We start from the raw sequence: 22,628 nt of genomic DNA on the forward strand, positions 1-22,628 counted from the left end.
TTAAGAATCTGCAGATAAATGAACCACTAGGTGGCAGTGATCACAGTGTGCTGAAGTGGGATTTACTCAAAGAGGTAACTACCATTAGGGGTAAAGGGAAGGGTTATTGCTTCCGTAAAGGCGACTACGATGGACTGAGACAGTATTTAAATTCTATACAGTGGGACCAACTGATGATGTTACCAACAGAAATTCAAAATGGGAAGCATTCAAAGAACTTATCTTGGAAGCTACTAGGCTTTACATACCAACTAAGAAATATTGTTCAAGGTTTAGGCCAAAATGGATGTCAGATGAACTAATGAGGCATATGGCAGAGAAAAAAAATGCATGGGATACTTACAAATTAACACATGACACAGAAGCCTATGATAGATACAAGTTGATATGCAACCAAGTTACAAAGGAGGTTAGGCAGGCGAAGGCAGATTGCGAGAAATCCTTGGCAAGGGATGCAAAGAAAAACAGCAAAGAGTTCTTTACTCATGTAAACTCTAGAAGGAAGGGGATGAATCAGATTGGTCCACTTGATATTGATGGGTCAACTGTTGATGATCCTGCTCAGGTAGCTAATAAACTAAATGAATATTTTGCATCGACATTCACACATGAGGAGTTATTCAGCAAGGGGAATGCCAGAGGTGTATTCAACTCTAGCAGTAAGCTACAGAATCTTGAAATAACTGGGAGTAAAGTGGAGGAGAAACTGTTGAAGATAAACACAAGAAAGGCACCCGGGGTGGATGGGATCTATCCAGTTATATTAAAGGAGGCAGCAAAGGAAGTAAGCAAACCCTTAGCCATAGTTATGAGAGCTTCCTTGGACTCAGGGGAGGTACCCATGAACTGGAAATGTGCAAATGTGACCCCAATTCACAAAGGAGGATCAAAGGCTGTAACAAGTAATTATAGACCTGTGAGCTTAACTTCTGTTCCAGGAAAATTAATGGAGGCACTGGTTAAAGAAGCACTGCAGGATCATTCAGACAAGACTTCAGTTATAGCTCAGACACAGCATGGTTTTGTTAAGGGGAAGTCTTGCCTGACCAACTTGATTGGATACTATGATGCAGTCACAAAAGAGCTGGATGCAGGGAATAACTTTGATATTATATACTTGGATCTTAGAAAGGCTTTTGATACTGTTGCACATGGAAGACTGCTACACAAATTGGAGCAGTGTGACATTGGAGGCAAATTGCTGCTATGGATAAAGAGGTGGTTGAAGGGAAGAAGACAGAGAGTGGTAATCAATGGACACTGCTCATCGTGGACTGATGTTATTAGTGGAGTCCCTCAGGGCTCAGTGTTGGGTCCATTGTTGTTTTCTGTATTTATAAATGATATTGATGATGGTATATCAAGCTTAATGTCCAAGTTTGCAGATGATACAAAGGTTGGCAGGGCTGTCAAGGACACTACTGACACTATGCTGCTGCAACAGGATCTGGAAAGGTTGAGCAGATGGGCTGAGAGGTGGCAAATGAAGTTTAACATTGACAAATGTAAAGTACTACACATGGGAAACAGCAACCCCAGAGCAACGTATCAACTCTGTGGTACTACACTGACAGTGGTAGAGAATGAAAGGGACTTGGGGGTGATTGTGCAGGCAGATATGAAGTTCTCTGAGCAGTGCAGACGGGCTGCAAGAGTAGCTCATGGAGTATTGTCAATGATATACAGGAATTTTTCCAGCAGGGATAAGGAGGTGATTATTCCATTGTATAAGGCAATGGTCAGGCCACACCTAGAGTACTGTATACAGGTCTGGAGGCCTCATTTCAAGAAGGATGTAGAGCTGCTGGAACGAGTACAGAGAAGGGCAACAAGATTAATGAATGGAACAAAGGGGTGCTCTTACGAAGAAAGGCTTAAGTTTTGCAAATTACAGTGTCTGGAGACTAGGCACCAGCGAGGTGATCTGATAGAGGTGTATAAAGCCTTGAATGGTTTAAGCATGCTCAATGCTGATGGGATTTTTCCTCTAGCTCAGAAAAATCACCTGAGAGGGCATAAATTCAAATTGAGGAAAGACAGATGTAGGATAGACGTGCGGAAATTTGCCTTCAGCCAGTGGGTGGTTGGTTGGTGGAACAGACTGCCAACCCTTGTGGTGGAGGTTGATAGCCTAAATAAGTTTAAGGCTCAGCTGGACAGGTATTTTGAACGAACAGAGGGGTGAAGTGGAAGTGGGTTTTTTTTTTTTTTTTGGCTGATGCTGCATAAGCTTGCTTTCTTGCATCAAATGCCTCTGCTAATGCTAATGCTAAATGCTAATGGCCAACAAAAAAGCTTGGGTGACCATTGATATTTTCACTGAGTGGTTCCACAAACATTTTGTGCCAGAAGTTAGACCCTATTTGAATGACAAGTGTCTCGAATTTAAAGTGCTTTTGATTCTTGATAATGCACCCGGTCATCCTAGCATAGAACACCCAAATGTGCAATTTTGTTTTCTGCCTCCCAATACCACATCATTGCTACGACCTCTAGATCAGGGTATAATTTCGACTTTTAAAACATATTATTTCAGACGAACATTTCAGTTCGTTTTGAACAAGCTAAATGATGATGAAAAATTGTCAGTTATGGATGTGTGGAAAAAATTTTCAATTATGGATTGTATTGATCAGGTTCGATTTTCATTATCTGAATTGAGACCAGAAACTATGAATGCATGCTGGAATGCTATTTGGCCTGCATGTGTTAAAGAGAATGCTCTTGTTCCCTTCAATCATACTTCAAAATTCCCCAATATAATAAGTTTGGCATGTGAAATTGGCGGAGAAGGATTCGATGATCTTACATCGGCAGATATCGAAGAATTGTTAATTGAAATAGTGGAGATTGTTTCTGAGACTCCTTAAAGCGAAGAAGTTAATGATAATGATCAAGATAATCCTACTTTTACTGCTAATGTAATTAAAGAAGGTCTTAAACTGGCCTTCAGTAATTTAGGCAATTATTTTGCCCGACATGATCCAAATGAAGAACGTGCTGGGAAGTTTTCACGTGAGCTTAAGTTGTTAATGTCTTCATACAGAGAATTATATTACGACTTAACTAAAGCACCAACACAGCGATTAATAACTGAGTTCATGCCTAAAACTACTGAAACAAACAGTGGTACTTTTGTTCAAGACATGACAAGAAGAATTCCACAAGTTGAGGCGGAAGTCGATGACGATAATACCATATCTAGTAGTTCTAGTGATATTACAGTCTCGCAAAAATGAAAGCTTTCGCATTTATTGTCAGAAACTGATAGCGAATAACATAATTTTTTTATAGAATCCTTAGCAAACAACTGAAATGAATGTTTTTTTTTTTTTTTTAAGTTATTAAAATTCATTATATGTATGTGTGTTCTCCATGAAATGTAAATAAAAATCTTATGATCCTAGCCAATTTAATGTTTGTGTTTTTCATTATTTTTCTTATTTTCAGGTTTGAAACCAATCTTCACTTTTTCTGTGGAGTCAGTTCTTTTTATGCGAATTCTTTTTACGTGTAATTTTTAGAAACGTATTTATCGCGTAAAAAGAGGTTAAGGTGTATATATATACAGGATGTCTCAAAAATATTAGCATTAGCATTAATAGAGGCATATGATGCAAGAAAGCAAGCTTATTCAGCATCAGCCAAAAAAAAAAAAAAAAAAAAAAAAAAGACACACACCACTCCCATTTCACCCCTCCGTTCGTTCGAAATACCTGTCCAGTTGAGCTTTAAATTTGTTTAGGCTATCAACTTCAACAACGAGTGATGGAAGTCGGTTCCACCAACCAACCACCCGCTGGCCAAAGGCAAATTTCCGCACATCTATCCGACATCCGTCCTTCCTCAATTTGAATTTATGCCCTCTGAGGTGATTATTCTGAGCAAGATGAAGAATCCCATTGGCATTGAGCATGCTCAAACCATTCAAAGCCTTATACACCTCTATCAGATCACCTCGCCGGTGCCTAGTCTCCAAACTCTGTAATTTGCAAAACTTAAGCCTTTCTTCATAAGAGCAACCCTTTGTTCCATTCACTAATCTTGTTGCCCTTCTCTGTACCCGTTCCAGCAGCTCTACATCCTTCTTGAAATGAGGCCTCCAGACCTGTATACAGTACTCAAGATGTGGCCTAACCATTGCCTTATATACAGTACTCAAGATGTGGCCTAACCATTGCCTTATACAAGGGAATAATCACCTCCTTATCCCTGCTAGAAAAATTCCTGTATATCATTGACAAGACACCATGAGCTACTCTTGCAGCTCGTCTGCACTGCTCAGAGAACTTCATATCTGCCCGCACAATTACCCCCAGGTCCTTTTCATTCTCCACCACTGTCAGTGTAGTACCGCAGAGTTGATACGTTGCTCTGGGGTTACTTTTTCCCATATGTAGTACTTTACATTTGTCAATGTTAAACTTCATTTGCCACCTCTCAGCCCATCTGTTCAACCTTTCCAGATCCTGTTGCAGCAGCATAGCGTCAGTAGTGTCTTTAACAACCCTGCCAACCTTTGTATCATCTGCAAACTTGGACATTAAACTTGATATCCCATCATCAATATCATTCATAAACACCGAAAACAACAACAGACCCAACACTGAACCCTGAGGAACTCCACTAATTACATTAGTCCACGTTGAGCAGTGTCCATTGATTACCACTCTCTGTCTTCTGCCACTCAACCATCCCCTTATCCATAGCAGCAATTTGCCTCCAATGCCACACTGCTCCAGTTTGTGCAGCAGTCTTCCATGTGCAACAGTATCAAAAGCCTTTCTAAGATCCAGATATATAATATCAAAGTTATTCCCTGCATCCAGTTCTTTTGTGACTACATCATAGTATCCAATCAAATTGGTCAGGCAAGACCTGCCCTTAACAAAACCATGCTGCGTCTGAGCTATAACTGAATTCTTGTCTAGATGATCCTGCAGTGCTTCTTTAACCAGTGCCTCCATTAATTTACCTGGAACAGAAGTTAAACTAACAGGTCTATAATTACTTGTGTCAGCCTTTGATCATCCTTTGTGAATTGGGGTTACATTTGCACATCTCCAGTCTATGGGTACCTCCCCTGAGTCCAAAGAAGCTCTCATAATTATGGCTAAGGATTTGCTTACTTCCTTTGCTGCCTCCTTTAATATAACTGGATAGATCCCATCCACCCCAGGTGCCTTTTTTATGTTTATCCTCAACAATCTCTCCTCCACTTTCCTCTCAGTTATTACAAAATCATCCAGCTCACTGCCAATGTTTACTTTACCTACGTCATTCTCCTTCCTGAATAACTCCTCATGCGTGAATGTAGATGCAAAATACTCGTTTAGATTGTTAGCCACCTGAGCAGGATCCTCAACTGTTGAACCATCAATATCCAGTGGACCAATTTGATTCATCCCTTTCCTTCTTGAGTTTAAATATGTAAAGAACTCTTTTCTGTTTTTCTTTGCATCCTTTGCCAAGGATTTTTCATAGTCTGCCTTTGCCTGCCTAATCTCCTTTGTGACTTGGTTACAGACCAACTTATATCTATCATAGGCTTCCATGTCACCTATTAATTTGTATATCCCATGCATTTTTCTTCTCTGCCACATGTCTCATTAGTTCATCTGACACCCATTTAGGCCTAAACCTTGAACAATATTTCTTAGTTGGTATGTATTGGTACAAACATTTAGGGGAAGTAGGTAACATCTAAAGGAATATGAATCGCATAGGAACCCGTAACCCGAAATATCACGGGAAAGTAGTAGCAGAGGCACAAGAAGCAGAAATGACACAAGACACTAATTAGTGGCAAACATTTATTTGACAAATATTAACAATGGAGTACGAGATGGAAGCATTTCATGGAGTTACAACAGATGTTCGAAGGTTCCACCATGAGATGCGATGCATGCATGACACCGAGCATGAATTGGCAGACACGGTCGAACACATCTGGAGTTTCTTTGACAGTAGCAGCAGCGCAGATGAGTCTTGCCATGAGATCCATATCCGTCTCCACAGGCAAAAAATAAAAAAAAAATAATAATAATAAAAATAAAAAATAGAGAAATAAATAAATAAATAGCACTGTATTCAGATATGGGAGGGCAATTTTAGCAAGAGGTTGAATCAGGCGATGGCAAAAATGCAAAATCTGAATATAGTAGATAAAAAAATTATACCTAGTCAGGAAATATCTGAACTTTAATTTACCACATTAATTTAATAACTTAATAACCTTTCACCCCGTCTGCACTTCATATTTGTATTATATTTCACATTGCATGTTTGTAAATTTGTATTTATTTTAATTTACATTATTAACTTTAGGGACTACCTCATCTACTAGTATTACAATAAGGGCCACATATTTGCTTCCCCCTTTTTCTAATACTACAGACAAGTTTGGAAACGCAGTACCTGATACATGGTCAGTAGTCCCCTGATGTATTTCCTGTCTATGTATCATTTTTTCATCTATTATATTCAGATTTTGCATATTTGCCTTCTCCTGATTTGACCTCTTGCTAAAATTGCTCTCCTATATCTGAATATAGTTCTATTTATTTATTTATTTCCCTGTTTTTTATTATTATTATTTTTATTTATTTATTTTTTTTTTTTTTTTTTGCTTCCTCAGTCGCAGTTCATTTCTGTACTAGGTTTTTCAAAATTTTTCACCCGTTTAACCATTATATATATATATATATATATATATATAGAATAAATTACTATTACTTAACTAGCCTTCTCTCTGTTCTCCTTTTGTTAGCTAATTTAGCTTATTATGTTTAGCAGATTATTTGGTTCTCGGCGTTGCTTATTTACTATTTTGTTACAGCTATCGGTCAGGCTAAATGTCATCCAACCTGTCTTCTGCAAAATTACTATTAATAAGCTAATAGTAATCAAAATAGTAATTTCTATTTTATTATATTATTTTATTTTAATACCTAACTTATGTGTCCATTTTGACATCTTTCGGTCCTAGTTATACAGGCAGATGACAACAGAAACTGATGGCTCTGCCAGCCATGGGTTATGTATTTTGTAGGGGTTTAGCCCTCGACAAAGTCCCTTGCAAAGTATCTTTTCCCATGGTTGGCTAATTATGTATATTTTTTATTGAATTTAATATTTATGTTTAACCATTGTTGCCTAGGGTCCGGTTTGTTCTTGGATTCTTCGGGTATTTTAAACTACAGGACGGCTTCTACATTTTTACAATTTAACATTATTTCATTCCTGCATATATATACATATATATATATATATACAGGGTGTCTCAAAAATATTGGTACAAATGTTTAGGGGAGGTAGTTAACATCTAAAGGAATGTGAATCGCATAGGAACCCATAACCGGAAATGTCACCGTAAGTTGGTACACGGCGCTGTTCATCAGTTCGCGAGGGGGAAAATTTCTGGTTTACTCATTCAAGCAGTAGTTGCCACACGAAGAGCATGCATCGATATACGAACTGTGAGCTGGCAGACATACACCTAGTGTATGGATTAGCAGAGGGCCCACACGGTGTGCGCCCCCATGTGGCACAACATCGCTTCGCAATAAATGTGTGGGCAGGTATGGTCGGTGACTGCTTAGTCGGCCCATACCTGTTACCATCCCGCATGAACTCCGCTAAACATCGGATCTTTCTTGAACAAGTTCTACCAGGGTTACTTGACGGGGCACCTGCCCATTATGGAAGGTGTGTTCATGACCATTTGAACAGGTGTTTTGGGCGTCAATGGATTGGCCGTGGTAGACCCGTTGCCTGGCCCCCATGCTCACCTGATTTATCGAGCCTTGATTTCATTCTGTGGGGACCCACAAATCTATCATGTATGAATCGCCTGTGGAGACGGAAATGGATCTCTTGGCAAGACTCGTCTGCGCTGCTGCTACTGTCAAAGAAACTCCAGGTGTGTTCGGCCATGTCCGCCAATCCATGCTGCGTCGGTGTCGCATGCATCGCATCTCATGGTGGAACCTTCGAACATCTGTTGTAACATCATGAAATGCATCCATCTCATACTCCATTGTTAATATTATGTCAAATAAATGTTTGCCACTAATTACTGTCTTGTGTCATTTCTGCTTCTTGTGCCTCTGCTACTACTTTCCCGTGACGTTTCCGGTTATGGGTTCCTATGCGATTCACATTCCTTTAGATGTTACCTACCTCCCCTAAACGTTTGTACCAATATTTTTGAGACACCCTGTATATATAATATGAAGTTTGTAAAATAGATAAAGTGTCTGTGAAGATGGAAATAAAAAGTGTACACACTGTGCCTGAACTAAGAGAAGTTTAAGTGAGGGACAGTCGAAAGTGGAAATGAAGTAGTGGTTAAACAGGTGAAAAAATTTGAAAAACCTAGTACAGAAATGAACTGCGACTGAGGAAGCAAAAAAAAAATAATAATAAATAAATAAATAATAATAATAAAAATAAAAAACAGAGAAATAAATAGCACTATATTCAGATATAAGAGGGCAATTTTAACAAGTGGTTGAATCAGGGGATGGTAAATATGCAAAATCTGAATGTAGTAGATGAAAAAATGATACATAGTCAGGAAATACATCAGGGGACTACTCCTGACCGTGTATCAGGTACTGCATTTCCAAACTTGTCTGTAGTATTAGAAAAAGGGGGAAGCAAATATGTGGCCCTTATTGTAATACTAGTAGACGAGGTAGTCCCTATGCAGTGTAAAAATAAAGTTAATGTAAATTAAAATAAATACAAATTTACAAACATGCAATGTGAAATATAATACAAATGTGAAGTGCAGATGGGGTGAAAGGTTATTAAGTTATTAAATTAATGTGGTAGAAAATTAAAGTTCAGATATTTCCTGACTATATATCATTTTTTCATCTACTATATTCAGATTTTGCATATTTGCCATCGCTGATTCGACCTCTTGCTAAAATTGCCCTCCCATATCTGAATATAATGCTATTTATTTATTTATTTATTTCTCTGTTTTTTATTTTTATTATTATTATTATTTTTATTTTATTTTTTTTTTTTGCTTCCTCAGTCCCAGTTCATTTCTGTACTAGGTTTTTCAAATCCTTTTACCTGTTTAACCACTACTTCTCTTCCACTTTTGACTATCCCTTAAACTTCTCTTAGTTCAGGCACTGTGTGTACTTTTCATTTCCATCTTCACAGACACTTTATCTATTTTACAAACCTCACATTTTATATATATATATATATATATACATACAGTAAACCCCCGCTATTCGCGGTTGCTGATTTAATAAAAAATGAAACCTAAAAAAATGTTAAAGGGCCGTGAACATTTTCGCCATAAAAAACCATGGGCGTGGCTAAAATTATCTTTGCCGGTCAAAACAGTGCTCAGTTGAGAGGGGTGACAAAATCGCAAGCGTGGATGTTTCTCGCTAATCCTTGTTCAGTATGTGTTATGCGCTTGTCATGGAAGGTTTTGTCGATTGCTTTTAATTTATATGCTTATAAATTGAATAAATTTATCAATTTATAAATTTGATAGGCTTACAAAAGTGATAAATCTACTGTTTTGCAGTGTAAAACAGACTTTTTCGAGTGTGTTAACAGAAGAAAGTGACTTTATTGTGGACAAGTTCTTTCTAACCCGTACAAAAATATGACTACGAATAACAAGAGAAATGTGAAAAGATCAAAGGTGATGACATTAGCGAATAAAATTGAGCTATTAGACAAAATTTCTAATGGTGAAAGTGTCTCCTCAGTGGCAAAACATTATAAAATCAGTGAGTCAACGGTATGATCAATCAAAAAATTGGAAGAAAAAATCTGCCATAGTGTCTGTGAAAACGCGCTAATTGCTTCAAAAATTTGCTCTGTAACTCCTGCTGTTAAATTAGAAAAAATGGAAAAAGCTTTAAATCTGTGGATAGAAGACCGAAATCAAAATAAAATTCCATTAAATTCACAAGTTCACTCATCATTCGTGAAAAGGCAAAACTCCTTTGTCAACAGTTTAGCGAAACTGGTGATAGGACTGACAGGATAAGTTTTTTAGCTAGCAAAGACGCTGGTTTGAAAGATTTGTTTGAAATTTCTAATAAATATTACATTTAATATTAAATTGTTTCTTATTTTCATTTCGATGCCATATGCTTGCATTTCACGATGTACTGTCTATGTACATAGTCATATTATGAAGGTACATATAATACATACATAGACAAAATTTTAGACTAGTTTTTCTTATATACTGTATTTCATACTTTGGAACGGAACCCCTTTATTACTGTGGGAGCCATAACTCAGTATTCGCGTTTTCGGTATTCGCGGCATTTCTCAGGAACGTAACCCCCGTGAATAGCGGGGGTTTACTGTATATATACACACACACACACACACACACACACACACACACACACACAGGTAATCTTGCATAACACAGTAGTTAGGTTCCTATGAAATCTCATGTAGTGTGAAACTGTGTTATATGGGACTAAGAATCAGCACAAAAGGGAGGGGTTACATTCCAAAAGCAAAAAAAAAATACAACTTTTTTTTATAACTATCGGAAACTTTTATTAAAAATAGTAATATCCAAATACTAAGTGGCAAATACTAGATGTTTTTGCACAATAGAAATATTTTCAGTTACAGAAAATAACTTTTGTAGAAAACTTATTATTTTGTGTTTTCCAAAAATATGTTACATAAAACTGAAACATTTAAACATTTTGAAAATTTACCAGTTTTATCAAAACTTAAGATTAAACATTATTATTTTGTTTGTTAGAAATGAAAGAAATGGAAATACATGTAATGAAAAAAATTTTAAATTAAAAAAGTACATGAAATAGTACGGTACAGTCTGTCAGACCATAAGCAGAATTTAAAAATTTATCAGACAAAAACCAAATGTCAAGGTTAAAAGACATTTTAATTAAGAGATCAAAGATAAGTTCCACCAAAAATTTTAATTATATTAATACTAGAATGAAAGGGTTGAACCATATTGATTCACTGGATATGAATGATATAACTACTGATGACCCTGTACAGGTTGCTGACAAACTAAATAAATATTTTACATCAGTATTCATACACATGGGGTTTTTAAGATTGAGAATACCAAAACTAAATGATGTTATATGATTAACAGTTAATCACCAGTTAAATGATGTCATGAAAACTGAAAGGAAACTAGAGAAATTGTTGAAGCTGAAAGTAAATAAGGCATCTGGAGCTGATGCAATCTAATTACATTAAAGGAAACAGCAAAGTGGTTAGTAAACCTTACACCGTAATTATTATGGCATCCTTGGATTCAGGAAACATGCAATTTTCTCTCCTATTTCCAAAGGGGGCTTAAAGGGCAAAGTGATTAATTACAGACACAGACTTCTACACCATGGAGCAATTATGGCCTTAGTTGCTAATGCTCCTAAAAACCAGACAACAGACAGACAGACTTCTACACCAAAAAAAAAAAAAAAAAAACAATTGAGTTAGTGGTAAAAGAAGTAGTGCAGGATCTTCCTCATATGCAATTATCCAACAATTACAACATGGATTCATTAAAGAAGATCTTGTCTGACCAATCTGATTATACATTTTTGTGATAATCACAAGGAACTGGGTGGAAAAAATAATTTTGCCATTGTTGCTCCAATTTTAGTAAAGCTTTTGTTACTGTTCTGGATGAACAATGTCAAGGGTTGTTCATGCAGGTCCTTGGGGGTGCCACAGACATTTTCTCAGATATGCCAAGCTATGCCTGCTACCTGGGAGTCTTAAAACGCAAATGTGATTGATATTCAAGTGACACTCAAGTCAAGTGGACATAATTTCTGTAAAGTCTAGTTGGCCTGTGACAGCCATATCCTCTGCTTGCACATTCACGATGGGACTCTTGGTAACCCTGGGTTATGTGCAATTAATGAAATATGTCACCTAGAACTGTGGGTGACCACCCAGGTGCAAAGCAAAGTAAACAGGGGTAGAGGTGTGGCACCCACACCTCACACCCTCACAGAGGAATGCTGCCCCTTTGTGTTACCAGGCAATACTAGCTGGTAGATGACTGGCACCAATCTGTGCAATACCAAGACTGCTTATTGGAGGGCTTGAAGTGGTGGAATCCATGTTTAGTTTCCCGAGCAAAGCTCTAGTAAACCCTCCCCATCTCTTCCATCATGCAATATGATTGATGTCTTTTGGGATTTTGATGGACATCATGGCAAGATCCAATCTTCCTTACAAGGAAGATTGGATCTAATATTGCTTCCTCTGTATCTAAAAATCTGGGTTTTCTCTTTCACTCTCAGTGTTACTTTTCTTCTAAATAGTTGTTCACTCTGTAAAAATCGCACATCCGCCCTCCCATGGAATATTGTTCACTTGTTTGGGGCGATGCCAAATGAGGGAATAATAGGCTTCCAGATTCCATTCAAAAGAGGGTATTTAGGTTAATTAGTGATTCATCTCTAACAGAGTCTCTGCACTCAGTCTCATAGTTGTTCTGTTTCTGCTGCATGCCTTTCCTATAGATTCTTCCATGGGCACTGTTCTTCAGAATTGGCTTGTATAATTCCACTCTTTCTTGCTTTCAAAGCAGTTTGAACACGTGCCACGATCAGTCAATATCCTTTTACTCTCCAGCTTCAAACTCACAGAGCCAACTTTTCTTCTTCCTCATTTATTCATTCAATTTCCATTTTCCCAGAACAACCTTCCATCATACATATTTCCTGAAAATTGCAATCTTTAGAAGTTCAAGTCTAATGTCATCAAATGCCTTCTTTTGTCCTCTCACGTTTTCGGTATTCGCGGCATTTCTCAGGAACGTAACCCCCGTGAATAGCGGGGGTTTACTGTGTGTGTGTGTGTGTATATATATATATATATATATATATATATATATATTTATATACCTCCAACGGTACTAAGTACTATAGGTTTTAATACATCTCTTGTGTTTGGAGTTTTCATTAAAAAAGAAAAACCTTTATAAATTGAAGCAATGTTTCAATGGGGCAAATTGGATAAAAGGATGATTGAGCACCTGGAGAAGTGATTATTAATATCCACTTCTCTTTCATCAACTGATGTCTTGAACAGAGTCCCTCAGAGTTCAGTGGTGAGTCTCTTACTGTTTTAAATAATTTATTAACAGCAAGTATACTGTTAATAAATTACAAATGGAGCCCATTATAAGAATACTGTTGAACAGATGTTACAAAATACTGAAATGTTCATGACCATTGAGTAAAGTAAAACTAGCACATAAATGTCTTAGTCTGAGAAACTGCATGGTTTCTAGTTAAGAGCTAATATATTTACTTTTTAATATATAAAATTAGTGATTAAATTATTCATTAGTAAATTAAGGATCAGTTTTTCACTTTTAGCTGGGAATAATAATTAGCCAACTGCTACATTCCTAGCATTATAGTGCATGTAATGCTAGGAATGTGGCCGTTGACTGTATTGCTAAAAGTAACCAGACATCTGTATGTTTCAAGTACCATTTTATTTATGAAATATTTAATAATGTGTCACTTTTGACCTTAATTATACACTGCATCTCTATCTGTCGACTGTTAACCACTTTTTGATTATAGAAAAGCAGTGATTTGGTTCGGCATGGTCAATTCAGCTATTATTTTTAAGCATGTCGGCCTGGCCTGGCCTGAAGTCAACGTTCCTATTCATCCTTTAATAGTTTCAAAGTATTAAAGATTTTTGAAAAGCCCATAGGAAGAAAATCTGTCAGAAAGAGAGTATTAGCTTTACATCTGAACTGTCATAGCAATCATTTCCCCAACAAACCAGACAACGTGTCATTCCTTCCAGCTAATGACTTAGATACTTCCTGTTCCAGTTAGACTTACATCTCAGCATAGCTATCCGAAAAACGGTTTCAGAGTAATTTTTTGCAAAAATAAAATATTATCATTAACTCTGATTTTGTGTAATCATAGTTATATCTGATTACACGTAATCTGAGTTCAGGAAAAGCAATCCATTCCCTGAAATTACTCTTCCAGCAGCTGAAAAGATTCTTTTTCCTTGCTAAGCAAGGAAAATGCAAAGACAGTTACAGAATAGATGTGCAGAAATTTGCCTTTAGCCAAGCAAGTGGTTGATTGCTGAAACAACAAACTTCCATCTGTCATTGTGGAAGTAGATAACTTAAATAAATTCAAGGAAGAATTGGACAGACTTTTGGAGGGAATGGAGAGATGAATGGGGAAGTGTTTTTTTTTTGTCTGATGCTGTATAAGCTTGCTTTCTTGCATCATCTGCTAATGCTAATAAGCATCGATGCCATAATAACTAGTAACTTTAATGATATAACGGAAATACTGATCCTGCCAGGGATCAGTATTTCCATTAAATCATTAAAATTACTAGTTATTATGGCGCCGACCAGACTAGCTGGATGGGTAAAGTGCCTGCCTGGCAACTCAAAGGTCGCGGGTTCGAATCCCGCCTCGGGCTTGGATCAAAGCACTGCAAAAACCTTGGGAGGTGCATTATGGCCACAGAAGCCAATGCGCCAACAACTACCAAAAAGAAAAAAAAAAGTTATTATGGCATTGATGATCTTTATAGTTTCAATTGGAAGAATAGTTGTAAGTCTAGATTACTCATTGTCCTTATTGACTTGAATACAGTGATTCCTTGCCTGAAACAACAAGATGTCAGTCTGTCAGATTTTCAAACAGTTTCTCTTAAATTTGGCTTAACTTATCAGCTGAAATCAACAATACTGTTGGTAAAAATTATGTGAAAAGAAGCCCAATATCAAGAAGCATGGACAATATTTTTCTTTTTTTTTTAATGGTAACCATTGAGCATTTTTGTTGTGCCTAAATATTTCACACCTTTCATTTCCAAATTTTAACCAATAGCTAAAAGGAATAAAAGAATAAATAAGAACAAAATAATCGAGTTAATAAAGTGAATAAATAATAAGTTAATCATGTGGCTAAACTATGAAATGTAGACACCCAACTGCCAACTGAGCAGGCTAGTAATATGTTGTTTACCTGTATATATTCAGATTTTGATTTAGTTGTAAATATATGCTTGTTTAGTTGTATTGTCTGAAAACTAGCAACCTACAGATCTCAACGTTGCTGGTTTTCCAATGGTCTGCACTATATAGTGTGCAGTGCTGTAACAGTTTTTTAGATGTCATGGTCAAATGAATTTGTGGGTATAGTTAGAAGCACTCTTATGTAACATGTTCATGAGGGTCCCATAGTTGGTCAGTTAATCAGAAAAGTTGGTTAAAGAGGGAAATTATTAAAAAAAAAAAAAAAAAAAAAAAAAAGTATACATTACTTTAAGAATTTGATTGTTGAATCAGGCTGTTGTTTAATATAATATAATGCAATGAGGCTAGAGAATGCTTAGTAACTACATTAGAAAATTTCAGCCCTGGATTTGATTCATCTTCATCATATTTAGATTTGTTTCCATCATGGTGTGTATGATGGAAACATATGGGTGATTTTACAACAAATCAGCTTTGTTGGAAACCATTGTAAAATTAAGTGTTATATCTTCTTGCTGTAAATTTTGGAACCTTAATTTTGCCTGAAATCAGTTAATAAACTGTCCTTTATCTTATTGTAGTTCAAGACTGTCAGTGTTTTCAACCTGAGGCCAAAATTTCCTACAAGATTTAGTAAAAATTTAACTTGGAATTCTGTTCCATGTTGTTATTATTATATTGAAAACACAGCTTTAATGTTGGTGATTTTTGAAAATTCCTTAAGATTAATTCATTATTAATTTTTTTCCAAATTTGAACTCCGAACTTTCACCTATATCAGCTCTTTAGACATTCTCTAGAAACTCTGATTCCATATGGTAGATCAAGACTGTTGCATTTAGTATTAAAAATGGCCCTTATATCCTTTTCTTTAAGTTTCTCACAATTGGGGTGTGAAGAAATTTTACCTTGAAAGAGAATAGCTTTTCCCAGATAAGTTTACTTTCTTCAAATACTTCTTTACAGAAGGTAAAAATTCCTGAAAAAACCATTCTTTGAATTATGCAGAGTTCATCCATGCTGATTTTTTTGAGTAGGCATTAATTTGCCAACAAAAAAGCAGCAATTAGTTTGTGAGTTCACTTTGCATTACTGCAGGCAGCTACCTAGGCTTATCTTTGACATATCTACACATCTTTTATGACTGACATATCTTTGGAAATTTTTTTGTATTGTGGTGCTGCAAACTTTGACAGTTCATCCATATGAATTGTTTTCTAATCAGTTTTTCTTTGATAAATGACCTTATGTAAATTTTTGAGTAGCCGATCTTTAGATGATCTCTTCACCTCACTAATAACACTCACTATGAATACCATGACGATTTTTTCTATCATGAAGGCATCCCTCACTTATTGTAAAAGTTTCTGCACCATCAGTTTTTTGATGTAAGAGCAAGGCCTTTTCTTTGCTGCTGCTTTTATGGGCCTGCTGATTGGAGTTTCATGTTTTCTTTCTTGCATGAACCACAATTACAGTACATTCCGTACTGTCTCTAGTTTTAGTTTTTTTAAAGTGGAGTGAAAACATCATGATCCCTGTGGTACAGCAAAATTCTTCAAGATTTTTAATAATTTATTTTTTTTCTGAATCTTTTAAAATTGCCTTTGCCCACACCTGATTCAACACCTTTTTTTTTTTTTTTTTTAGATTCACCTTTATCGAGTCTTTCCAGAGCATCGAACTTAGTTTTCACAGAATAAACAACTCTCTTTTCTCACCCATATTTCATTAATTTATGCAATATTTCATTAATTTATGCAATATTTAATTAAATTACAATAACTGATAATTTTACTGGTCCAAATTTTGTTTGGAACAAACACACAAGTTTCCTTTTTGGAAGCATACAACTGAACAGGTGGAAATGGTATTACTATACCAGCATACTGGATCAATGAACACTTCAGTGTACCATGGGCATCCTGACTGGGCCTTATACACTCAGTCAGATTTTGTCAGACAATGACCATGTGTCAGCAGTTTTAAAGTTTTTACAAGCTATATTAATATATACACACACATATCTAAATTGAATAATTTACTTTTAAACTTATACTGCTTTTTAGATATATATATATGTATATATAAAACAATTTGACGGGGTAACCTTTTTAAAGGTTACCGGAATCTTTGTTGATATTTTAATCTTTTCTTGGTGCAGTATAACCACAGTCGTTTTTGCAACAGTAAAATCAAAACCAACAGCTATGGGCATCCATAAATTTTAAAGAGAGGGGGGAAAGCATCAGTTAATCTAGTCAGTCAGTTAAGAGGGCATCTACTATACATAGAAAAATGACTGAAATCAAATCTTTTTTTGTCCATTTATTTTGATTATTTATTTTTATTATTTTTTTATTTTCAGCACAGTAACAGCATGTTTAGATGTAATGTGTAAATGGATTCATTGGTATATAGAAAATCATTCTGAAACCTGCCAAAGCTGGAATAACAACTTTGCACACGGAACGTTCTATTCTGTATGTCAGACTGTATTTTATGTGTTTGCATTTCGTCACAAAGAATTATTGAAATTAAAAAATGGTAAGTGCTATCACCTGAGTATTTAAGAATTAAATTTTTCCTTTTATTTTCTCCATATACAAAATTACTTTGTATTATTAGCATTGCTGCCAACTCTGTATTTGTGATGGATCATAATCCCTGATGTATTATGACAAATACTTCATAATTCTCCATGTATCATAGAATCTGGAAAAGGTAACATGTTTGCTTTATGTACTAGAAGTAGCTCATTTTCCAGTTTTCATGGCAGGAAGTAAACTAGGGATATTTGCAAACAAATAAATATAAAAATAATTGCAGTACATAAGAAAAAATTCAAAAAATAGACGAAGCATTTGAAAGTGAAGATGATGGTATGGTGCTCTGTGTTGTTTTTGTTAAAAAAAAAAAAAATGATAATAATAATAATAAAAGATTCCAGAAGAAGTATCAGAGTGATACCTCTTCATTTATCCTATAATTTGAACTGGTGCCTGTTATACAAAGTGTTTCAGAATTGTAACAGACCAGTTATAGGAGCATATTCTTCAACTAATCCATTATAGAAATATATAAACATTAACATTAGCAAAGGCACATGATGCAAGAAAGCAAGCTGTTAAATGGATGTTGGCTGGTGGCAGCACATGTTTGGACTGTTTTTTAAGAGAGAGCGGGAATTATAGAATCCAATTTCAGAAGAACAGTGCCCATGGAAGTATCTGTAGAAAAGGCATGCAGCAGAAACAGTACATCTATGAGACAGAGTGGAGATACTCAGTTAGAGATGAGTCATTAATTAACTGCCCTCTTCTGAATGGAATCTAGAAGCCTGAGAGAAGTTTTGGGGGCACCGCCCCAGATGTGGGAACAATATTCCATGGTAGGGCGTATTTGCGATTTGTGCAGAGTGAATAGCTGTTTGGAAGAAAAGTAATGTCGAGAGTGAAAGAGAAAACCAAGTTTATTAGATGCAGAGGAAGCAATATTTGTAATGCGCTTGTGCAAAGTCAGGATATCCCCAAAAGAGAGATATCATCTTGCCTAGAAATTGGAATGTCACGGATATTAAGCATAGGAGAAGAAGAATCCTTTTTGTGAGATATAAGACAGGACTAAGTTTTAGAAAGATTGAAATCAACTAAGTTGACTTTCCCCCACTGGAGAATTACCCTGAGATCGGCATTTAAGGAATTAGTAGCAGATATTCAAGAAGTTGAAGCTGATTGAGCAGTGCAAGATTTCTCAAACTGGAAAGTGGAATGCAATGTACAATCATCAGCAAAACTATGGATAGGATTTCCAGTCAATGGAAGGTCATTAATATTCAAGAGGAAAAGAGTGGGGGAAAGAACTGAACCTTGGAGGACACCAGCATTAATGTAGAAGTTAGAAGACAGAGAGCCATCTACCATCACCCTCAGTGAGCGGTTAGAGACAAAACTGGATAACCAATTACAAAAAATAGTTGGCAAACCATAAGATGGAAAGTGGTTTAAAAGACCTTTATGCCAAACACGATCAAATACCTTTGAGATGTCAAGAACAACTGCTTGTGTTTCACCAAACTTTTCCATTGAATTAGTCCATAAATGGGTAACATAAGCCAGAATATCAACATTGACGGAATCCATACTGGTGATCGTTGATCAGACGGAAGGTTTCTAGGTAGTTTAAGAGTTGGCGGTTAATTGATTTCTCCATTACTTTAGAAAGAGCAGAAGTAATTGCAATGGGACGATAATTGGATGGGAGGGAATTGTCGTCCTTTTTAGGAACTGGCTGGATATGAGCAAATTTCCAAGCAGAAGGAAAAACATTTGGAATAAGAAAGTGAAAAAAGGTAGCAAAGAATGGGAGTAAGTTTAGAAACACGGGTTTTGAGAACAAATGGAGAAATACCATCAGGACCTGGAGCTTTCTGAGCATCAAGATTTGTCAAAATCCTTCTGGCATCTTTTTGATGAAAGACCACAGGAGACATTGAATGATGGAGCGTGTTGGGAATGGTGGGAGATGTTTTACCAACATCATTAATACATCAGTTAGAAGAAAAATGGGATGCTAGCAGTTCAGCTTTATCCTTGGCTGAAGTGACAACAGAACCATCTGGTTTTGACAGAGGTGGGAGCAGAACTGGGCAAAAGTTGCAGGCAATAGCTTTGGCAAGAGACCAGAATGCTCAGCTACCATTAGGGTAGCTGAGCATTCTGGTCAGAAGCAAGAAGCAAGTTGTCTACTCATAGCCTGTTCAAAAGTTCTTTACTTATGTAAACTCTAGAAGGAAGGGGGATGAATGAGATTGGTCCACTTGATATTAATGGGTCAACTGCTGATGATCCTGAGCTTCCTTGGACTCAGGGGGAGGTACCCATAGACTGGAAATGTGCAAATGTGACCCCAATTCACGAAGGAGGATCAAAGGCTGACACAAGTAATTATAGACCTGTGAGCTTAACTTCTGTTCCAGGAAAATTAATGGAGGCACTGGTTAAAGAAGCACTGCAGGATCATTTAGACAAGACTTCAGTTATAGCTCAGACACAGCATGGTTTTGTTAAGGGGAAGTCTTGCCTGACCAACTTGATTGGATACTATGATGCAGTCACAAAAGAACTGGATGCAGGGAATAACTTTGATATTATATACTTGGATCTTAGAAAGGCTTTTGATACTGTTGCACATGGAAGACTGCTACACAAATTGGAGCAGTGTGACATTGGAGGCAAATTGCTGCTATGGATAAAGGGGTGGTTGAGGGGGAGAAGACAGAGAGTGGTAATCAATGGACACTGCTCATCGTGGACTAATGTTATTAGTGGAGTCCCTCAGGGCTCAGTGTTGGGTCCATTATTGTTTTCTATATTTATAAATGATATTGATGATGGTATATCAAGCTTAATGTCCAAGTTTGCAGACGATACATAGGTTGGCAGGGTTGTCAAGGACACTACTGACACTATGCTGCTGCAACAGTATCTGGAAAGGTTGAGCAGATGGGCTGAGAGGTGGCAAATGAAGTTTAACATTGACAAACGTAAAGTACTACCCATGGGAAACAGCAACCCCAGAGCAACGTATCAACTCTGTGGTACTACACTGACAGTGGTAGAGAATGAAAGGGACTTGGGGGTGGTTGTGCAAGCAGATATGAAGTTCTCTGAGCAGTGCAGACGGGCTGCAAGAGTAGCTCATGTAGTATTGTCAATGATATACAGGAATTTTTCCAGCAGGGATAAGGAGGTGATTATTCCATTGTATAAGGCAATGGTCAGGCCACACCTAGAGTACTGTATACAGGTCTGGAGGCCTCATTTCAAGAAGGATGTAGAGCTGCTGGAACGAGTACAGAGAAGGGCAACAAGATTAGTGAATGGAACAAAGGGGTGCTCTTACGAAGAAAGGCTTAAGTTTTGCAAATTACAGTGTCTGGAGACTAGGCACCAGCGAGGTGATCTGATAGAGGTGTATAAAGCCTTGAATGGTTTAAACATGCTCAATGCTGATGGGATTCTTCCTCTAGCTCAGAAAAATCACCTGAGAGGGCATAAATTCAAATTGAGGAAAGACAGATGTAGGATAGACGTGCGGAAATTTGCCTTTAGCCAGCAAGTGGTTGGTTGGTGGAACAGACTTCCATCCCTTGTCGTGGAAGTTGATAGCCTAAATAAGTTTAAGGCTCAGCTGGACAGGTATTTTGAACGAACCGAGGGGTGAAGTGGAAGTGGGTTTTTTTTTTTTTTTTTTTTTTGGCTGATGCTGCATAAGCTTGCTTTCTTGCATCAAATGCGTCTACTAATGCTAATGCTAAAATCTAGTTTGGACTGATTAATAACTGCTTTACAATTGTTGCGAGCACTGGTGTAGGCTAGGCAGAAAATATTCTTCTCTTCAACAGCCTTAGCATATTTATTGGGAAACCAAGGTTTAGATAAAGTGCAAGATTTTAAGGTGTTATGTGGAATAAATGAATTTCACTGACACAATCTGAGCAAACGTTGACATCAGAAGTTTTGAAACTGTAACCGACGAAGGAAAAGAAGAAAAGAAATCTCACATATCATCCCATTTTGCATTCTTTTAATGCCAAACAACACGAGGTTCGGAATAGCTATGAGATAAAGGCTCCATTGGAGAAGAGAAATCACCAAGTTGTGATCTGGAGTGCCTAAAAGACCACTCACTTCAATTCTGTACTTAGAAGGGTTGTTTATGAGAAAAAGATCAAGCGTGTTGGCTATTGGTCAATAAACAATCTTAGCGGTCATTAGTAATTGCAAAAGCCTCAGCATCTCAACCAGCTGTGTCTGTGTGACTAGATAACGGAAGCCAGCTGGAGTTGTGAACATTAAAATCACCAAGGAAAATTACCTCACTGTTAGGAAAGTTGGACTGGAGAAAGTCAAGTTGCAAAAAGAGGAAGTCAGAGTTACAATTGATTAGTGGAACTGGGAGAACAGTAGAGACAACAAATGAATTTGACAGAATGAGGTAGAGACATTTTAAGCCAGAAAAGATTGAAAAAGTAGATTTAAAATTACCAAGTCTCTGACAGGGAATATCAGAAGAGACATATGCACAAGTAGCACCTTTGAGGCGAAAGGAATCGTACAGCGAATAATTAGGCAACTGAGATGAGCAATGGTTGAATCAACTGATAACTGAGATTCTATAAGAAAAAGTACATGTGGTTTGGCAGACTGTAATTGGAAATGGACATCACTGAGATCCAAACTGAAACCACATATATTTGTGAAATGAACTAGGAAGTGTTTGGGAGGCTTAGATATTTTTTCAGATAAGCTTGCCCTGCTTAGTTAGATAATTTGTGGTGTATTCAATAGTAAGAAAAATGGGGTTGGGGGGACATGCTGTATGAAGTAATGAAATTTTTGGATATGGCGTACACACGATAAGAATATACCCAGATACGTGATATAATGTGGCCTCCACAATGCCCACCCCCTCCCCCGACATGCATACTCAGACTCCCTCCAGTCACTATATGGCAGAGGAGAAGCAGCAAGATTATAATATGTTCGGTCTGGTGTACTAAGTAGCGGCCACCCTGCGA

The 22,628-nt window shown here is 36.9% G+C and overlaps 1 protein-coding gene across 4 annotated transcripts in view; it reads left to right on the forward strand.

Moving 5' to 3' along the window:
* Tif-IA (RNA polymerase I-specific transcription initiation factor RRN3 homolog Tif-IA) overlaps positions 1–22,628 on the forward strand; it is a 282,972-nt gene that overhangs the window by 192,069 nt on the left and 68,275 nt on the right. For all 4 annotated transcript variants that reach the window (XM_090377082.1, XM_090377081.1, XM_090377084.1 and 1 more), the window contains one exon: positions 17,415–17,593. In XM_090377082.1, the coding sequence (XP_090233208.1) occupies positions 17,415–17,593 (179 nt within the window). The remainder of the gene's footprint in view (positions 1–17,414; positions 17,594–22,628) is intronic.

This window comes from Mastigoproctus giganteus, chromosome 7 (assembly GCF_048544385.1).
Source record: "Mastigoproctus giganteus isolate SK-2022 chromosome 7, ASM4854438v1, whole genome shotgun sequence".
In the NCBI taxonomy this organism is placed as follows: domain Eukaryota; kingdom Metazoa; phylum Arthropoda; class Arachnida; order Uropygi; family Thelyphonidae; genus Mastigoproctus; species Mastigoproctus giganteus.